This window comes from Ictidomys tridecemlineatus, chromosome 8, assembly GCF_052094955.1.
Source record: "Ictidomys tridecemlineatus isolate mIctTri1 chromosome 8, mIctTri1.hap1, whole genome shotgun sequence".
NCBI lineage: Eukaryota > Metazoa > Chordata > Mammalia > Rodentia > Sciuridae > Ictidomys > Ictidomys tridecemlineatus.
Window position 1 is genome coordinate 31,701,542 of NC_135484.1, and position 17,267 is coordinate 31,718,808.

Sequence of the window (17,267 nt, forward strand, 5' to 3'; positions counted from 1 at the left end):
TGCTTACATAATATATCAAAAATAGTGGTAAATGGGGAAATTCCAAAAATGTATCCATCCAAGGGATATTAGAATGTTCCATCTTTACTGTGTTCTCCTGCAGAGCTCCAATTCATCCTTCAAGCCTTAGCCCAAAGGTTGCGAAAATAATGTTGAAACTGCCAAGAAGTACCCAGTATCTCCTTTGTGCTCTCTGGCACCCAGTTCATGGCTTTGAAATAATAGTTCCCACTCCTTAGGGATCATTTACACTTGGCTGCTTCCTCTCTCTCAAGAATGTAAAGAGTTTAACTTGTTCCTGTATTCTTGGTGTCTAGCACAGGGATTGGGCACCTATCTATTTAATTAAGCTCTGCCAAGATTTTTTAAGTAGAGCTTATCATGTGTCTGTACATGTTTTAAAGACTATATAAAAATCAACGAGTCACTTCTACAAAGATGAAGTAGATATCCTTTTGCTAAGTGTACAAAAAGCCTGGATACTAATATACAACAAATGCAAGAAGACTCTGAATGGTGGAGAGAAGGCGGAAGACAGGATAAGGGCCTCAGGACCCAAGAAATAACACTGGGATGTATTCCCTAAGTTATCTTTTAGCTCATATATCTCAGACTGGAAGCTAAAGAAGTCAACAACCTGCAAACAACAAGAGCAAAGGAGAAAAAGAAATGTCCCAAGAGAGGCTTGCTCTCTTGCCAGCCAATGGGTGAAAAAATGGGTAGCCTAGCATGACATGAAACAAAAGTCATTCTGCTCCAATGAAGCACCACAAAAAGAACCGTGGTCCCCCCATACCAGCAAGGGCTTAGTGGGGAGCCCAGACTTCCAACCTTGACAAGATACAAAGAGGTGTCTCAGATCCCCTGGCAGGGTAAGGGTCAGGGAAGGCTGAGAATAGAGAATTGGGTATTTCATCCTTACCTGATGATAATGAAGTCATTTCCTCCACCCCAGTCCCAAAGTTTAAGTGGAGACCACGTGGGAGCAGTTAACAGGTGCCATGCACATCCCAGTCAAGAAGGGATCAATAGAGAGCTAATGCAGAGCCAAATTCCCACCTTATTTATCTCCTCTCACCCCAAGTGTCAATGGAGGCTGAGAGGGGAACCTGGAATCCTAGCCATACCTGGTAATATGGAGGCAGTGTCCCCAATTTCCCTGCTAGGATGCTATCAGAGAAAAAAAAAAAAAAACTAGCAAAAACAGAGAGTTCAAATAAGATCCACAGTCTTATAACAGAATACCTAAAATATAGAGGTTTCAATTAAAAACTATTAATCTTACTAAGAAGCAGGAAATATTTTTTGAAGTTAAAAAAAAAAGATTCTAACACTGCAATGACAAAGATGTTGGAATGATCTGATGAGAATCGTACAGCAGCCAACGTAAAAATGTTCCAACAAGTAATGAGAACACCCTTGAAACAAATTAAACAAAACAACAACAACAAAAACAGAAAATCTTAGCAAAGAAATAAAAATTCTCAGTAAATAGAAGACAATAAAGAAAAATCAAGTAGAAATCTTAGAAGTAAAAAAAATACAAAAGCTGAAATGTAAAAATCAATGCATAGACTCAACAGCAGAATGGATTAAGGTGAAAATGAATCAGGGAACTCTAAAATAGAAAAATGGAAATAACTAAATCTGAACAATGGAGAGAAAATAGACTGAAAAAAAAATATACATTCAGAGCTTTAGGAAACTGTGAGACCAAGACAAAAACCAATGAAACTAAGTTATTAAATTAAAATTTCAGTCACAATTTATATTATTTGAAGGTCTTTGCAGCTCATTCCTAGGCAGTTGAAGAATGATTATCAAATGTAGGACACATACAAATCTTTGGTGTACTAATATTATACCTAAATTGGACCCAAGTAGCCTAATGTAGTCTTTGAAGGTTCACAGTTGGAATGAAAGGTTATTGCCAAGTAGTAGGAAAATCAAGTTCATTTTGTCATTTATGGAGCTTCAAAACGAACAGCTGAGCACAGAACAGCTCTGTAGCTGGTGGAGTCATTCTTGCGTACACAGGAAAACATTCCTACCTTCTCTGTGAAAAATGTCACCTTCATATACTCACAAATTCTCTGAGGTTTCACCCAGATAAGACTCAATTTTAACAGTCTTAAAGAACTACATTTAGGGCTATTTTCAGCCTCTGTTAATTATGAACACTATGGAAATATTTTTTTGTACAAACATAGAGTAAAATTTTAAATTTGGTAGATATACCAAACTCACAGGTGTTAAAGACATTAAATATAAAGAAATACAATCCAACTTTAAAAAGCCACAAGATTGATTACTTTGTTTTTGAGGGAGTATAAAGAAAAGGAATAGGACCTCAGAAATATTTTGATTTCCACTATTTTTTTTTTGTTTAAAACTAAAAACAAAGAAACTCCAAATGAAAAGGAATCTAGAGCCACTTGTAAATTCTTGTTAAGATACTAATGTAACATGGACTATGCCAATTCTATTAATTAGCCTAGTGTTTTCCAACACCATATTTATTACCAATAATATAATTCTACTATCTGGTGTCCAGACAATGTTCACAGCTATTTCTCCCTTAAGAGAAATAGAAGAGCAGTTTTGGTGTAGTCTGTCTTTGAACTTCAATAGCATACATAGTTTCTGCACAGAAATTTCTGCAAGACACAATAGAAGCACTCTCCTGCTGCTGTGCTGAGTCCACAAGTTTCCCTGAGATGTCTGAATCACAGAGGATTCTCAGTTCCAACTCTGCTCAACAGTTTCAAAAAAAAAAAAAAAAAAAAGGAATAGCATGAATAGAGGGCTGTATAAAATATAAGATTGTCTCAAAAAGATTTATGGTGTGTTTTTTTTTTAATAAAAAAAATCAGTCTTCTTGACTAAAGGTTGACAAATGTGTTTTCAACTTTAAAATGTCTGAAACTGGCTCTTTTCTTTCTTGATAGAAGCTGAGTCCAGTGATGAGTTCAACGTCTGTGATCCGGGCTCTGTGCAACATAAACAACTCTTCAATCCATGAGGGCTCAAGCTTCTCTTGCTACGAGGATGGAAAACAAAGAAGGAGAATCACCAACAACACTCACTTCGCTTTTCCAATAAGATCTCCCATCTTCCCAGCTTAATCAATTGGGATGTTGCAGTACTCCGAAATGGCAGATGCCATATGAAATTAGACAGAATCCCCACTGTTGAGTAGCTTGTCTTCTAATATATATATTTCTATCAAATATATAGATATCTAATATGTATATCATATTTGTTCAACTAGTTGTATCAAATTTGGAAAAAATAAAGTAGGCCTGTAACACATGCTTATATATTGCATAGATATTGCAAGAAATGTCACTCGTGTGGGGTTTCAGAGGGTCAAATTTAATGCCCTGATGAATAGCTGGCTAAAGGAGACCAAGTATAAATGAGTGAGTGCAACACTCTCTCTGGCTGAGCTCACAATGGGCCTCAAGATCCTTTTGACCATGGAACTCCAGATATCAACCACACCCACACTCATACCCACACCCTCAGGGTCTGGTATGAAAATCAAAAATTCTTGCCAACTCAGGTCTGGATTTACTTTATGTAACTTCAGTGAAGGGAAAAAAAGAAAAAAAAAAAAAAAGACCTAGGGGTTTGGGAGGGCAATTCAGTAGCACAGTGTGTGTTTAGTACACATAGTGTCCTGAGTTTGATCCCAACCTCCACAAAAAAAGAAAACAACCTGGAAACACAAAAACACCCAAGGAAACGTGGGGAGTACTCTTCATCATTTGGAAACACTTACCAATTGTTAACGTGTGCCATTTTTTTTTTTTTAAGAGAGAGTGAGAGAGTGAGAGAGGGGAGAGAGAGAGAGAGAGAGAGAGGGGGGGGGGGAGGGAGAGGGAGAGGGAGAGAATTTTTTTTTTTAATATTTATTTTTCAGTTCTCGGCAGACACAACATCTTTGTTGGTATATGGTGCTGAGGATCGAACCCGGGCCGCATGCATGCCAGGCGGCGCGCTACCGCTTGAGCCACATCCCCAGCCTAACGTGTGCCATTTTAATTTTTAAATCTACAATTTAGAATTCTAAAACTCTAAATATAAAATAATATAAAACAATGGTTTCCAAACCCTGGAATGACAACACAACAGGAAATGAGATTTTCATAATAAAGTTATATGTAGACATTTATTTGAAATGTCTAACCACAATGTTAAGACTAATTTATAATAGTGCTGAAAATTTTTATAAAACCAGTTTTTAAGTAAAAAAAAAAAATCACACTTCATATAAACTTAGAATTTGGTGATGGGACCATGTGAAGTTTGAATCCAATCTGATTTTGAGTGTCTTTAGCAGAGAAGGTGAACTTCTTCAAAGACCTGTCATCTTAGAGGATCAAGACGCAATTTCAAAGTCCACATATATTTAAACAGTTGTGTTTTTCTCCACAGTTGTCTGATGTAAGACATGCATACAAACATACACACACGTTTAGATATTCAATATGCAAAAGAGACTAATGAAGGCTACTTACCGCACAGCTCTCGCTGTTGTCAGGCCTGTGAGGCAAAATGAAAGCTAAGGTATCTAAGTTTTCACACTGCAAGGGATCCTGGTATTTATTTTTACAACTGGTTAGCACAATGAAGAAGTGAGTTGGAATCAGAATTTCTTGATTACGGATGACTTTGATGTTTCTGTAAAATATGCCAGTATTCACTTTCAGAAGGAAATAATGATCTTCCTTTTAATGAACACTTTGATAAAACATGTTCTAACAAAGCACATTTAAAACTAAAATTCAATTAAATTATTTATAAGAAGTTAGGTAATCACAGTGTCTGAATATATTCTATTGATTGAAACTAATAATCAGAAGACCCAAATAATTACTTTCTATTGAAATTCAAATTATTTTTTTCAGTTCTAACTAAAGACACTTGAACTGAGAGGCTAAGGGAAACAAAAATATTTTTGAACACCTAGCAACAAGATTCTTAGGATTACTGGCAGTTCTCAATAGGTCTTGAAGTTATGAATAAATAGAAGACACAGAGGTAACAGGTGAGGAATTTTTTAAGAGAGAGTGAGAGAGGAGAGAGAAGAGACAGAGAGAGAGAGAGAGAATTTTTAATATTTATTTTTTTTTTTAGTTCTTGGCGGACACAACATCTTTGTTGGTATGTGGTGCTGAGGATCGAACCTGGGCGGCACGCATGCCAGGCGAGCATGCTACGGCTTGAGCCACATCCCCAGCCCCCTTTTTTTTGTTTTTTAATTCTAGTTCCTTCGGAGAGGACATGGTGTCATGCATTCTCTTTTGTTTTAACTGGATTTTCTTTCTTACCTTGAAACTTAATTTTTTAAAAATTGCAACCTATTAAGATATTTGAAGCAAAATCTTTAACTTATTATGATTCTCCTATTTCCATTTCTTTTTCTTTTTGCAGTGCTGAGATTGATATTTCCTTTGGTTTTAAAATTGTGGGGTTTTTCCCAGCATCTTTAAAAGTTTAAGGTAGTGGGATGATTATTTTCGAATATGATATTACATGGAATCATAATATATAAAACAGATTAGAACATAGGGCTCTGGTGAAAACTATGAATGGGAAGCTATGAAGGTCTCTCCCTCTCTATTGCTATGAGCTTTGAGGCTGCTTATGTGGGACTTTCATGTATCAATTTATATAGTAACAAAATTGCAATTTTGCAGACTGATATGATCCCAGATAAATATGGGTAAATAGCAACCCTTAAGTCAGCCTGGGAGAGTAGGAAAATTCTTCCAAGGGGCCAAATCTCAGTGGAGTCTTCAGTCTTGTGATCTTGAAAGCAAAATTGCTCCCCCAAATCTTGTAATTATTCTTTAAAAAAAAAGATAACTAGCTAGCTGGGGATCACTGGCAAAGCCATGGATTTGACCCCTGGAAATGGAAAAAAAAAAAAAAAGACTAAAATGTTTTCCCATCTCATTTTATAGAAACAGCACCATAAGGAGCTGCTCTATCATTGCCCTCCAGTCAGAGTTGCCTAAAAGCTGTGACCTTAACCCAAAGCCACCAGACTTGAGGCACCATGGTTTTACACTCCTGGCCTCAGGGTATCTGCAGCCACACCATTCAGTTCTTCATCTTCTTCCTGGAAGTCTATGTATTAAGATAGTATCTTAACATTTCACTACACAGAGATCTTAAATACTGAGTTCAGCATTGAAATTGAGCCCAGTAATTACTGATTCGAATCAAAAGGGGGGAAAAAATAAGTTCTCTTATCTAAGAACTATTTTGCTGAACACTGAGCCAAACATCAAATTAATCAGAGATTTCACGAGCTTTCAGTGTAGCCAGAAGAGCCTTGTGAGTAGATGTGAATTATACTAGAGAGGAAGGGTTCTGTTACCTCCACAGGATAGTAGTCTCCACTGACAGCTATTTTTAAGGTAATAAAATATGTTCTTACTGCTTCAGAATCTCTGTGGAATCATAATTTCCATCAAAATCAAAGTCGAACACAGGACCGCTGACGACGTTGATGCCATTCCTTTCTTCAGCATACCTTTGCAGGAGGGTGTCATGAAAGTAGCGCCAAATGACTGAAACAAGGCAGATGATATAGTTTAAAAAAAAATTGTATGCCACATGTGAAATCAGTTCACATCATGATTCAAAATTAATGATTTGCTATAATTAGAGATAAAGTCAAGTTTGACTTAAGTCTTAAATGTGAGTTCCAAAATCCATTGTTTGGCTTTGGTCAAAAGCTGAATTCAATTCTATTTCGGGCATCCCTGCATGTGTGCACTATAAGGAACCATTTTGATTATATGTCAAAATGGTTAAATATAACAACACTACAAACACCAAGAAATTATTCAGATTTATTTAAATATTGAAATATTCACAAGTGTTATAGATCTAAATTAGAGTAAAAATCTCCATATATGCTCTATATTTTGATATTTTATAGAGCAGTTAAAATACGAATGTACATTTACTCTGCAGGAGTCAAGCCACAATGGCTAATGATGATATGAAGTACATTTAAAAACAATAACAATTACCAAGAACTTTCAAATAGTTAAAGAGAGAATCAGACTGAAAGTTAATATAAGTATTAGTTGACTGTATTAGGTAGATAACTTTACGAAAAACTTTATATACTTTTTTATGTTAGGATTAAAGCACTTTTATTTTCTAGGTCAGAAAATCTGAAAGAAAACAAAAGAAAGCAAAACCTAAGTGTAGTCCATATGATTAATGTTTATCTTATAATTTCTTGCTTTCTTTCTCTGTATATTGTAAACACTATTCTTCTGTGAGTAATGTAGGTGTCATGTTGGGATAAAAAAGAGTGAAATCAATTGAAATATCACCATAACATGTGTTGATAATACTAGATAAAAGGAAAAAAAAAAACTCTGATTCTATTTTAAGGAAGATTTGATCATTTCTGAGGACACCAAAAGATTTTTTTCGTTTAGTATTCTTTATGAAACCCAACACAGCCTAATCTCATATCTTTTGGTAGGGTCCCCAGAAACCTCTGCTCTAGGCTAAGGTGGGGAAATCCCCCATCTTTTTTTTACATACTTTTTATAAACATAAAACAGCATAGTCATTAAAATATATCATAATTCTAATTTTTTGAGTCCTATAATTCTCAAAATCAAATAAATCTTTAAGAATGTATTTGATATTTACTCATTTAATTTAGGCCATAAATCCTATTATATTCAGACTATACCTTTATGTACTGAATTTATAAAATATAAAGCTTTTTACCTTGAAAACTCTGGTACATTGGCACTATATTAGTAGTTAGCAAAGCTTCAGAATATATTTGACTTGACTCTTTATTTAATTCTAGAAGGGAAAAAAAGGACAACTTTTTCATCCTACACAAATAACATTCGAAATTATAGTTTCCCCTAGGGGTGACATTTAAAAACATAAGCCAAGTATCATCTTAAACCTGTAAAACTTTCCCAGCTACCAAGTGAAGGGGAAATGTAATGTATCTGGTCAAGTCCCTTAAAAAAAAAGTTTTTATACTTTTTCCCTTTTCAAGATGAATTTATCCCAAAAGCAAAAACTTATTAAAAGAGTCTCAGAGTAAACATATGCCTATTTCTACTAAAGTGAATTGTATTTACAATCTTCTTTCCTTAAACTTTTTCATAATCAAAGAAAAAAAAAAAAAGACTGATTCATAACAACACCTACTACCCAGAAAAAAAACACCATGGGCGGTCTTGCAGGCTGTCTGCCTCAACCTGCTATACAAGGCCGCCTTGTGTGAGCTGCAGGCTTGGCTCCAGTCTCTGGAAGGCAACAGCCAAGTTCTGACTACAGACATTCTGGGGACTGGACTGGATGCTGAAGGTATTTGAGCACCTGGAGTCTTCTGATTTTTACCTTTTAAGGTTGTCTCTAAAAAAGAAACCAAATTTGGCACTTCAAAAGTCCATTCCCGAGGGGGCTCTGCAGCAGTGAACAAGCAGGCATTTGGAAGGCTCCACCTTTACCAAATTCTTTGACAAATCACACTTTATTTTCAAACAATACAGGTACATCTCCTTCCTAAGAACCCGAGGCCGCTTTCCAAGGTCCACTGCCCTATGACGTATGAAAGATTTCTTACCATCCATTTATTTATTTTGTTTATTTATTTGCTGGGGAATCAAACCCAGAGCCTTGTGCATGCTGGACGAGTGCTCTACCACTGAGCTACATACACCCCCAGCCCTGTATGAAAAATTAATAAATAAGAAGACAAAAGAAAGCAAGAGAAGAAAAGGGAAGGGCAGGAGGAAGATACTCACGTGGTGGGGCAAGGAACCCATAACTCAGTTTAGCGTTGTTTTTATAAAAGGAACATTTGTGGACAGGACTAAGAGAAACCCGGAAGTCCTTGAAGAGACAGTTGGAAAAGTCTTCTGTAGAGAAACTGTCCTGAAGAACCAAAGGAAAAGAACCATCAGGTACAGGGCACAGGAAGAGAAGAAAATCCCTGGGTAAATAGTAAGAGGTGAGCTGCAGTTGGCTACCTGTCAGTTCACATCCTTCCCTACTTTCCATTTTCCTCCTGGTATAGTCATCTTTTTTCTAACGGAAACACAAAGATTCTTTACGTCGTTAAGGACACTGTCTGTCAGAGATGTGCAAATATCTTCCTATTCTGCTCTGCTCATTTTGTTTATCGTGTTTTTATCTAAACAGTTTGAGATTGGAGTTGGTCTTCCATTTCCAACCATGCAGCCAAAACTTGTTGGGAGAGCCAGCAAGGGAGAAACCTCAGGAGCAGCGATGTCTGAATTCACACAGATTCAATGACATCACAAAACTAAAAAGTTCAAACAGAACCAACAACCTCCATAATTACAGTACTAAACAACTATAGATAGGATAGGGTGCCTACAAAACAGGATGCATGCTGTATATGATGAAGTCATATAAAAAAAGTGATTAAAGGCAGTCTTTGAAAATTAAAAAAAATGAAGTTCAAGATACTTTATATAAACACATAAATATGTGTGTATACTATATATCATATGTACTCCAGTGCCCTATCTTTGTACTTACTTACCTCAGGAGTAGCGATACTTTTATTAACTCTAACAGCTCCTCAATGAAGCACTCTTAAATCTCTTTTCTATCCCTTAAGAGCATTCTACAGCTGACCAATCACTCTTGGTCTCTGAAAGTCTGGTGGGTCTAGCTTAAAATTAATACCAGGTAGGACCTCCTCCCCTGTTCTCTCTCTTTCTAGGACTCCCCATCACCATTCTCTTTCCACCATGGCACTGGAGTGAGGGGCTGGATTAAGGGGAAATGGTGGTCTTTTCCTGGGATATTTGCCCTCACCCCTTTCTACACCCAGCTCCCTGTGTGTTGGTAGGACAGGGAGAGGTGACTGGCATCTCCCCCTCCAGATGGCATACGTAGCAAAGAGACTGAGCTTCCATGGCTTCCCCATCAATGAGGACCCCCTATACGATGTGGGCAGTTGGGGGAAGCACTTGTGCCCATATGCTGTGTATTCAGAAATGAATAATTATGACTAACTGTAAAACTGATTTTATGAAATTATAAATCAGAATCATAAGCTACCAAAACCAGGAGGAGATAGGCAAAGGAGAATCCTGTGCTGCACACACCTTATTTCACAGATGTCTGCTCTAAATGCATGTCAAAGTCATGTAACATTTTTTTTAAGAGAGAGTGAGAGAGGGAGAGAGAGAGAGAGAGAATTTTAATATTTATTTTTTAGTTATTGGCGGACACAACATCTTTGTTTGTATGTGGTGCTGAGAATGGAACCCGGGCCGCAAGCATGCCAGGCGAGCGCTCTACTGCTTGAGCCACATCCCCAGCCCAAAGTCATGTAACTTGTTAGTGGCAGAATTAGAACTGAAATTTAATTTATGTGACTTCCTGTTCAGTATTACCCTCATTTGGGAAAACATAATAGAGATTAACAGTGAGAAACTATGCTTTTAATGTTTTGCTTAATAACTTGAAAGAGGTACACATAGTGAAAGAGGGAACAAATACTTGCATTTCTGTTGACAGTGTAGGATGTCCAGAGGGGCATGAAGAGGTCATGGCTGTATCCACTCACAAACTGGTGCTGATAAAGAAGACAGACACTGTTTTTCTTCTGAAGAAGTCTGGGTCTTCCATATGGTAAAGTGCCAAGGTTGATATTCTCCTCTAGGGTCATAGACGGAAAATGAGATCACCATTTAAATATAATCAGTGTACATTATATGATGATATGTGATGATACACCCATCTAACCCTTTCCTCTATTTAAGCATGTTGAAAAATTATTTTTAACTGTAAAACAACAATTAATTGCAAAGAGCAGAAACATAAACATTTGAAAAATGTGGTCCACTTCAATTTTTGCCTATAAAGATCAATGTGTTATCAGCATTATCACTAAAGGATAAAACATGAAATTGCTAGGCATTCCAGCTAATTAGGACTTATAGTACTCAAAATATCTTCACTATTTTAATGTCATACTGCAGAAAGCATACAAGGAGACTTGGAACACAAAGGTTCAGAACTGAAATTGAGTCTAAACCCAATGGAACAATAACAATATAGACACTTTCTATTGCCTTTTTCTGAGTGTCAAGGGCTCTGTAGAACTCTTTTACATCAACTAGTTAATTCTCACATCTCCCTATAAATTAACATTATACACTTATTTTACAGACGAGGAAACAACAACTTATAGGAAATAAATACTTTTTTGATACAGAGAGTTCCTAAATTTATATTCAAACTCAGATCTGCCTAATGCTCAAAGTGCCATCCTTCAGCACAATACTTTACCACCTGGGGGATAAAAAGGTGTTTCTAATTCTGTTATGGTTTCGATATGAGTTGTCCCCAAAAGCTCATGTATGAGACAATGCAAGAAAGTTTAGAGGTGAAATGATTGGGTTTGAGATCCCTAACCTAATCAGCACATGAATCCCTTAATAGGGATTAACTGGGTGGTAACTGTATGTAGGCAGTGTGTGGCTGGAGGAGGTGAGTTATTGGGGGTGTGCCTTTGGGGTATATATTTTGTTCATAGCAGAGAGCTCTCTCTCTCTGCTCTGTTCCCAGCTGTTTTCCTCTGCCTTACATTTCCACCATGCTGTTCTGCCTCACCTCAATCTCCTGAGAAATGGATCTGGCCATCTATGAACTGAGTTCTCTGAAACAGTGAACTCCAATGTTTACAGTAGCAATTTTATATAGACAAGCTCAAGTCAGGATTAATGCAGAATTTACCTCTTTATTCCAGCAGGGCAAAAAGAAAAAAAAATGTGAGCCCAGTAACTTAAAGATCTGCCTCTGAACATCCAAATCACAACTGAAAAATGTTATCACCTGCTTACATGTTCTTAATTTTCATTCAAAAGTTGTGAAAAAACAACCCATCAATCAATTTATAATCTCTTAGAATTAAGATCCATGTAAAACAGAAACTTAATAGGTATTTTAAATAGAAACCTGGGGCTCTACTCTCAACCTAGGAAAATCCTCAAAACGCTTCATAATTTCCCTAAAGAGAAGCTTCCGCTAAATATGTTATACACCATTCTTTCATTGTAACTAATAGCGTAGACTGTCAGGCAGAGAAATCTCTGTTTTCATCAAATGGTTTTCCATCATTACCTTTATTGTATTGAATAGTCTTAAATAATGCCCCCAAACCAATTTTCTGTGGTTCACACTATTGATAAAAATCCTGCTTTCACACTCCAGGCCTGCAATTAATATGTCTTACCTTCTGCCATGGTCATATTAAACTGTATCTCGAAATCCACAATTGGCAGAATCTAAAAAAGTTTATAAAACTCTTTTTAAGGATTGAGAGACATATTTTAATTTCATAAACATACAACTTCTGTAGCTTAAATAACACAACACAAAGATAAAATGAACATAGTCCTCTGCATGAAAAGTTTTCTCTAATGGGGGGACAAAGGAAGAGGAATAACAGAGGCAGCAAGACAAAAGTGTCAGCACAACACTAGTGATTGAAAATAATAATATAAAATCTGCTTTAGAATTATGGTCTCTTCCTCAACTGTCTTTCTTCAAACCTAAATCAAATCGAACAAAATGGACAGCACAAAAGAAACTTCTCCTCCAATTGCCACCTTTATGAATGTTATCAATGTGGCTGATAATGACCATGTATTTTTACCTTCTTAAAACAATGACCAAGATAGTTGATTGACAGTAATTATTAAGGCAGTTACAGCTTCCATGAAGATAGGAGTAAAAGCGAAGCAGTATCATCTACCCATTTTGTACCCAAAATGTTACTTTCCCCCTACATTTGTAATAGGTTGGGCTGTTTTTAGAGAAGGAACATTGGAATGGGTTTACTTTGTGCTTAAAACATCATAGCAAGGACAACAGCCCAGATTCCAGGATTCAGGATGCTCAAGGGCTCCCCTAGAACTCTCCCTACTTGTCCTCAACTCATCACAGCACTATGGGATGGATAAAAACAGAGCTGAAAATGCAAATTAGGAGGAGGAAAATTAAATCATAAATGGGTCTTTATGTGTCCCTAGTTTTAAAAATAAATAAAGGTTTATCTCTCACTCATAAGTTTAATTTCATTGCTGACTATTTCTATAACACATGCTGTGCAGAGGGTGCCAGGAGCCCTTCCCTAGTGGGCTGGGCTTTCCAGCAATTACCTACCGAGGAGTCGCAGGAGCAGCCAAGGTTATCTCTGGGGGTTCTGGTGAAGGGACACTGTACCAGGGGGTGCACTTCTTTAGGATGCTTTGGAGTATAAACAGGATTCTTCAGAAGATGGTTAAGACTTCCATGAGTTCCATTATTAGGAGCTGGGGTCAAATTCAGTAAATCTGCAAGATGCCAAGAATGGCAAAGAATTACTTAGAAGTTTCAAAACCAAAGAGTGGACTTCTACTATGATTTATAAAAAATCATATATGTATGTTAGATATGTATAAATGAATCCTTTACTCTGTAACTAAAACTATAAAATTCTCTTGAGTTTTGAACTATTTATGACTAGTGCTATTTTTAATAGAAATACTGTTACCTATGCTCTATTTTGCTATAAAATTCTCTGAATTTTAAGCTATGTAATAACTATAGTCATCCTCTGTTGAATGCATATTATATGCCAATAGCTGTGCTAATATATTTTTCTACTTGATCTTCAAAATAAACAAATAAAATTACTATCCACATTTGGTAGATAAATAATCAAAGTGTTTTGCCCAAGTCCCAAAGGCTATTAATTTAGTAGATCAAGGATTCAAAATCCAGCTATTCCCGAGTCTAAGACTCATGATTTTAATAATAAAAATAGTGAACACGTATAAAGCACTTACTACATGCCAGGACCTGCCTTAAGTGTTTAGGATATATTATCTCATTAAATTTTACAGGCACCCAACTGAAAGAATTATCCTCAAGACAGTTTAAGGTTTCATAAATGCAATAATATTTAACTTGAAATAATATTTAAAATCCAACATTCCACCATAAAAGCACTAATTCAGAAGCCACAGACTGAACAAAGGATATACTTAATGAATTGTTCTTTATGGCTACACCCTCCACATTGCCATCCACTCAACCATTACTGTTACCACAGGTTCCACTTCCCAACGCTCTCCTCCCTGGCTTCCACCACTACACTGACACAAAATCATGTACTGAAATCCAGGACCTAGCAACATGCAACCCAAAGTGCAGCCTGGTGGAAAAAATAAGATAAGTAGTAAGATGTATGCTCTGCACATTTGATCAGCATTTCTGGGTCAGGAAGAAGAAACAGAACGGACCTGTCTGCCTGGCCTCATCCTCTTCCCCTCACAGGGGCTCGCCATGTGACCTACTTTTGATAATCCTACTCCAGCTCTGTTTCCAGAAGGAAAGAAGCTGCCTGTTCACACTTACCACACATTAAGTTATAGACTTCGATATTTTCAAAAGTGTCAACCTCAATGCCATGCTTGAATCCAGGTCCATAGCCAACAAAGAGTGCCTGGATTAGCCAGAAAAGTCAGCTTATCAGTACAGTTCAGTTATGTATATAGTTGGTCAGAAATTCATATTATTCACATGGTACGTGTATAAACTGGTTATGTTAAGACATGGGGAAAATACCATGCCCATTGGACTTGGTGGGATAATATTTTAGTCCTTGTTGCACATGTAATCTAAGAATACCAAGACTATTTCTCTTAGTTTTACCATAATCCTTGACTTGATAATCAACATAGAATGGATGATGAAATCTATTTTGCTGAATATTTCTATAACATATGTCAGAAGCACCTGGCACCCTATGACATTTATATCCTATGAAATAGGATATAAACTTCACCCTGTCTACCTCACACAGTGCTGCAGGCATTAAATTAGGTAAATACAATAAGTGTATTTTGAAATATAGAAGTACTAGGTAAACATAAGATACTATCATCTTTCAGAACCTAAGTGTGATACTTTTTCATCTAGTAAATCACTGGCTTTCTTTTACTGTGGGGCAATATATTTCATGAAACACAAACACATGTGAGATAATTATTAGAAATTTAGTAGGAGATATATAAGTCATATGTCCATGAGACAAGAATATAAAATATTAACAAAATTTTTGAATATCTGAAGAAAAATAGCTCTATGAAAATACTGCATTAATTCTCATTCAAGACATATAATCCCAGTGTGTTTTTAAGGTTCAAACTTTCTGTTGTCAGTTTTTCTTCAGATTGACTGTTATTTTTTAAGTATAAAAGATTTACTCACTTGCATATTTGAAAATACATTGTCAGAGCCATGAAATCCATTTCCACAATATTTCCTTTCTGAGGGATTCCTAATTTTGACAGATATGAATTAATAGTGTAAAGCCTATTCATGGAACATAACTGAAAGTCATGACATTATTTTCATAAGAAAAAGAAACTATTTTGTTGAACTAACATAAAGTAAATAAAACCACTTGGCCATGAAATGTTTGGTTACTCTCATTTATACTGTATTACTTAGAGTTGATTTGTCCATGAAATAGACAAAAAAAAAAGACAGAGGTGAACAGCCACTAACATCAAGACAGAAGTGATTTGAATCCTACTATGCCAGCTGTGTTGTGATTTCAGATAATTTAATTACCTTCTCTTGATTAAAACTTCTTATGTTAGGTCATTTGTAAAAATGCAATGACATAAAGAAATGTTTAGAATACATCATTTAGAGACACTAAATATTAATCTTCCTATAAGGGTTTGGATCATCCCCTCTTTCATATTCTAAATAATAAAAACACAGTTCTTTAGTAAGAGTACAGATGGTGTCATTGGGTTGAGTGGATTCTGGTCCACTGCTTAAGTTTTTATTTGACAGGGGTATGTATCACAACTGGTTTCTTGCAGTCATCAAAATTGTGAGTAAGTTTTGAGATATTAACAATATTAACCACCCAAATAATAAAGTGCTTATATCAACTTCTTGTTGGACTTTGAAGTATTGTCAGATATAACTGCAATCTGTAAAAGAGAGGTAAATAGCAAGTGATAATGTGAATATAGATAATTATAATTATCAGTATGGATGTGGGAGGCCTGAGCAAAAGTTCCTGTCCCCCAGGGATTTGTGGCAATGTCTGGAGACATTTTTAGTTGTCAGAATTGGAGAAACGGTGCTACTTTCATCTGGCAGGTAGAAGTCAGGGATCCTGTCTAATATTCCACAATGCACAGGACAGCTCCCCACAATAAAACATTACCCAACTCAAAATGTTTATAGGCCAAGGTTGAGAAATCCTGAGTTGAAGAGAATCATACTGTATTCACATAGAAAGTGCCCAATGGTTACCTTGAATTACTAAGAGATCAGAACTTACAATGCAAGTTGCCACTGAGGATCCAAATAGAATGTCAAGGGCTCAATCCTGTCATTTTTGGCAAAGTGCAAACGCTTGGGTAAGAATTGTTTCAGGTAAGGTTTGAAGTGCTGGTTTGGTTCCCGGCACTAAATTTGCAAAAAGCAAAGGAAAATCTATTATTTCCATATTATCCATAGTGCAAATTTCTATTGAAATTCCTTCCTAACTTCATGTGAATTTTTTTCCCACACATTTTACCCATCTGCCTAAAAAGTCACAGAAAGAAAAATAATAGCTCTTACTATTTGTATAATTTACAGTGTGACTATTGTAAGCTAGTTAAAACTTTTATAGGTTATCATAATTATTAATGCATAAAAGCCTCAGGGCTCTTGGACTGTGTCACTAGATTATAGTGGAGTTACAACTGGTGAGCCTAATATCAAATATCTGATAACTAATTATAAGAATTTTCTTTAAGATATAAAATGGAGCAAGTGGGAAACGTAGCATAAATAAGTTAGCACCAGGACAAAAACTTATTTTAAAAAATAAGCATTGAAAAAGAAGATGGGGACTGTGGGTATATCTCAGTGGAACAAGGCCCTGGGTTCAATCCTAGCACCACAGAAACAAACCCTACAACAATAACAACAACAAAAAAAAAACCTAAAAGGAAATAATCCATAATGCTAACAGCTTTTATGTTGGTACAGCAATAGGTTTTGCTTTCTGGGTTTTTTTTCCCCTTCAATTATTTCTGGTACCTTCATAAAAAGTTTACAATCCCAATAAACAATTTTTGAAAACTTTCAAACATAAGATTATTGAGACATATCCTTAAATATAAGCTTCTACATGCTGGCTCATATACCCCAAAATT

At 36.0% G+C, this 17,267-nt stretch overlaps 1 protein-coding gene across 4 annotated transcripts in view; it reads right to left on the reverse strand.

Moving 5' to 3' along the window:
- Window positions 1–453: 453 nt before the first annotated feature.
- Window positions 454–17,267, reverse strand: part of Enpp1 (ectonucleotide pyrophosphatase/phosphodiesterase 1) — a 65,388-nt gene continuing 48,574 nt past the window's right edge. For all 4 annotated transcript variants that reach the window (XM_078019111.1, XM_078019112.1, XM_078019113.1 and 1 more), the window contains 11 exons: window positions 16,403–16,530; window positions 15,307–15,376; window positions 14,452–14,539; window positions 13,216–13,385; window positions 12,284–12,335; window positions 10,550–10,704; window positions 8,814–8,943; window positions 7,774–7,854; window positions 6,452–6,584; window positions 4,524–4,686; window positions 454–3,040 (listed from right to left, as the gene is read on the reverse strand). In XM_078019111.1, the coding sequence (XP_077875237.1) occupies window positions 2,870–3,040; window positions 4,524–4,686; window positions 6,452–6,584; window positions 7,774–7,854; window positions 8,814–8,943; window positions 10,550–10,704; window positions 12,284–12,335; window positions 13,216–13,385; window positions 14,452–14,539; window positions 15,307–15,376; window positions 16,403–16,530 (1,341 nt within the window). In that variant the 3' untranslated portion in view covers window positions 454–2,869. The remainder of the gene's footprint in view (window positions 3,041–4,523; window positions 4,687–6,451; window positions 6,585–7,773; window positions 7,855–8,813; window positions 8,944–10,549; window positions 10,705–12,283; window positions 12,336–13,215; window positions 13,386–14,451; window positions 14,540–15,306; window positions 15,377–16,402; window positions 16,531–17,267) is intronic.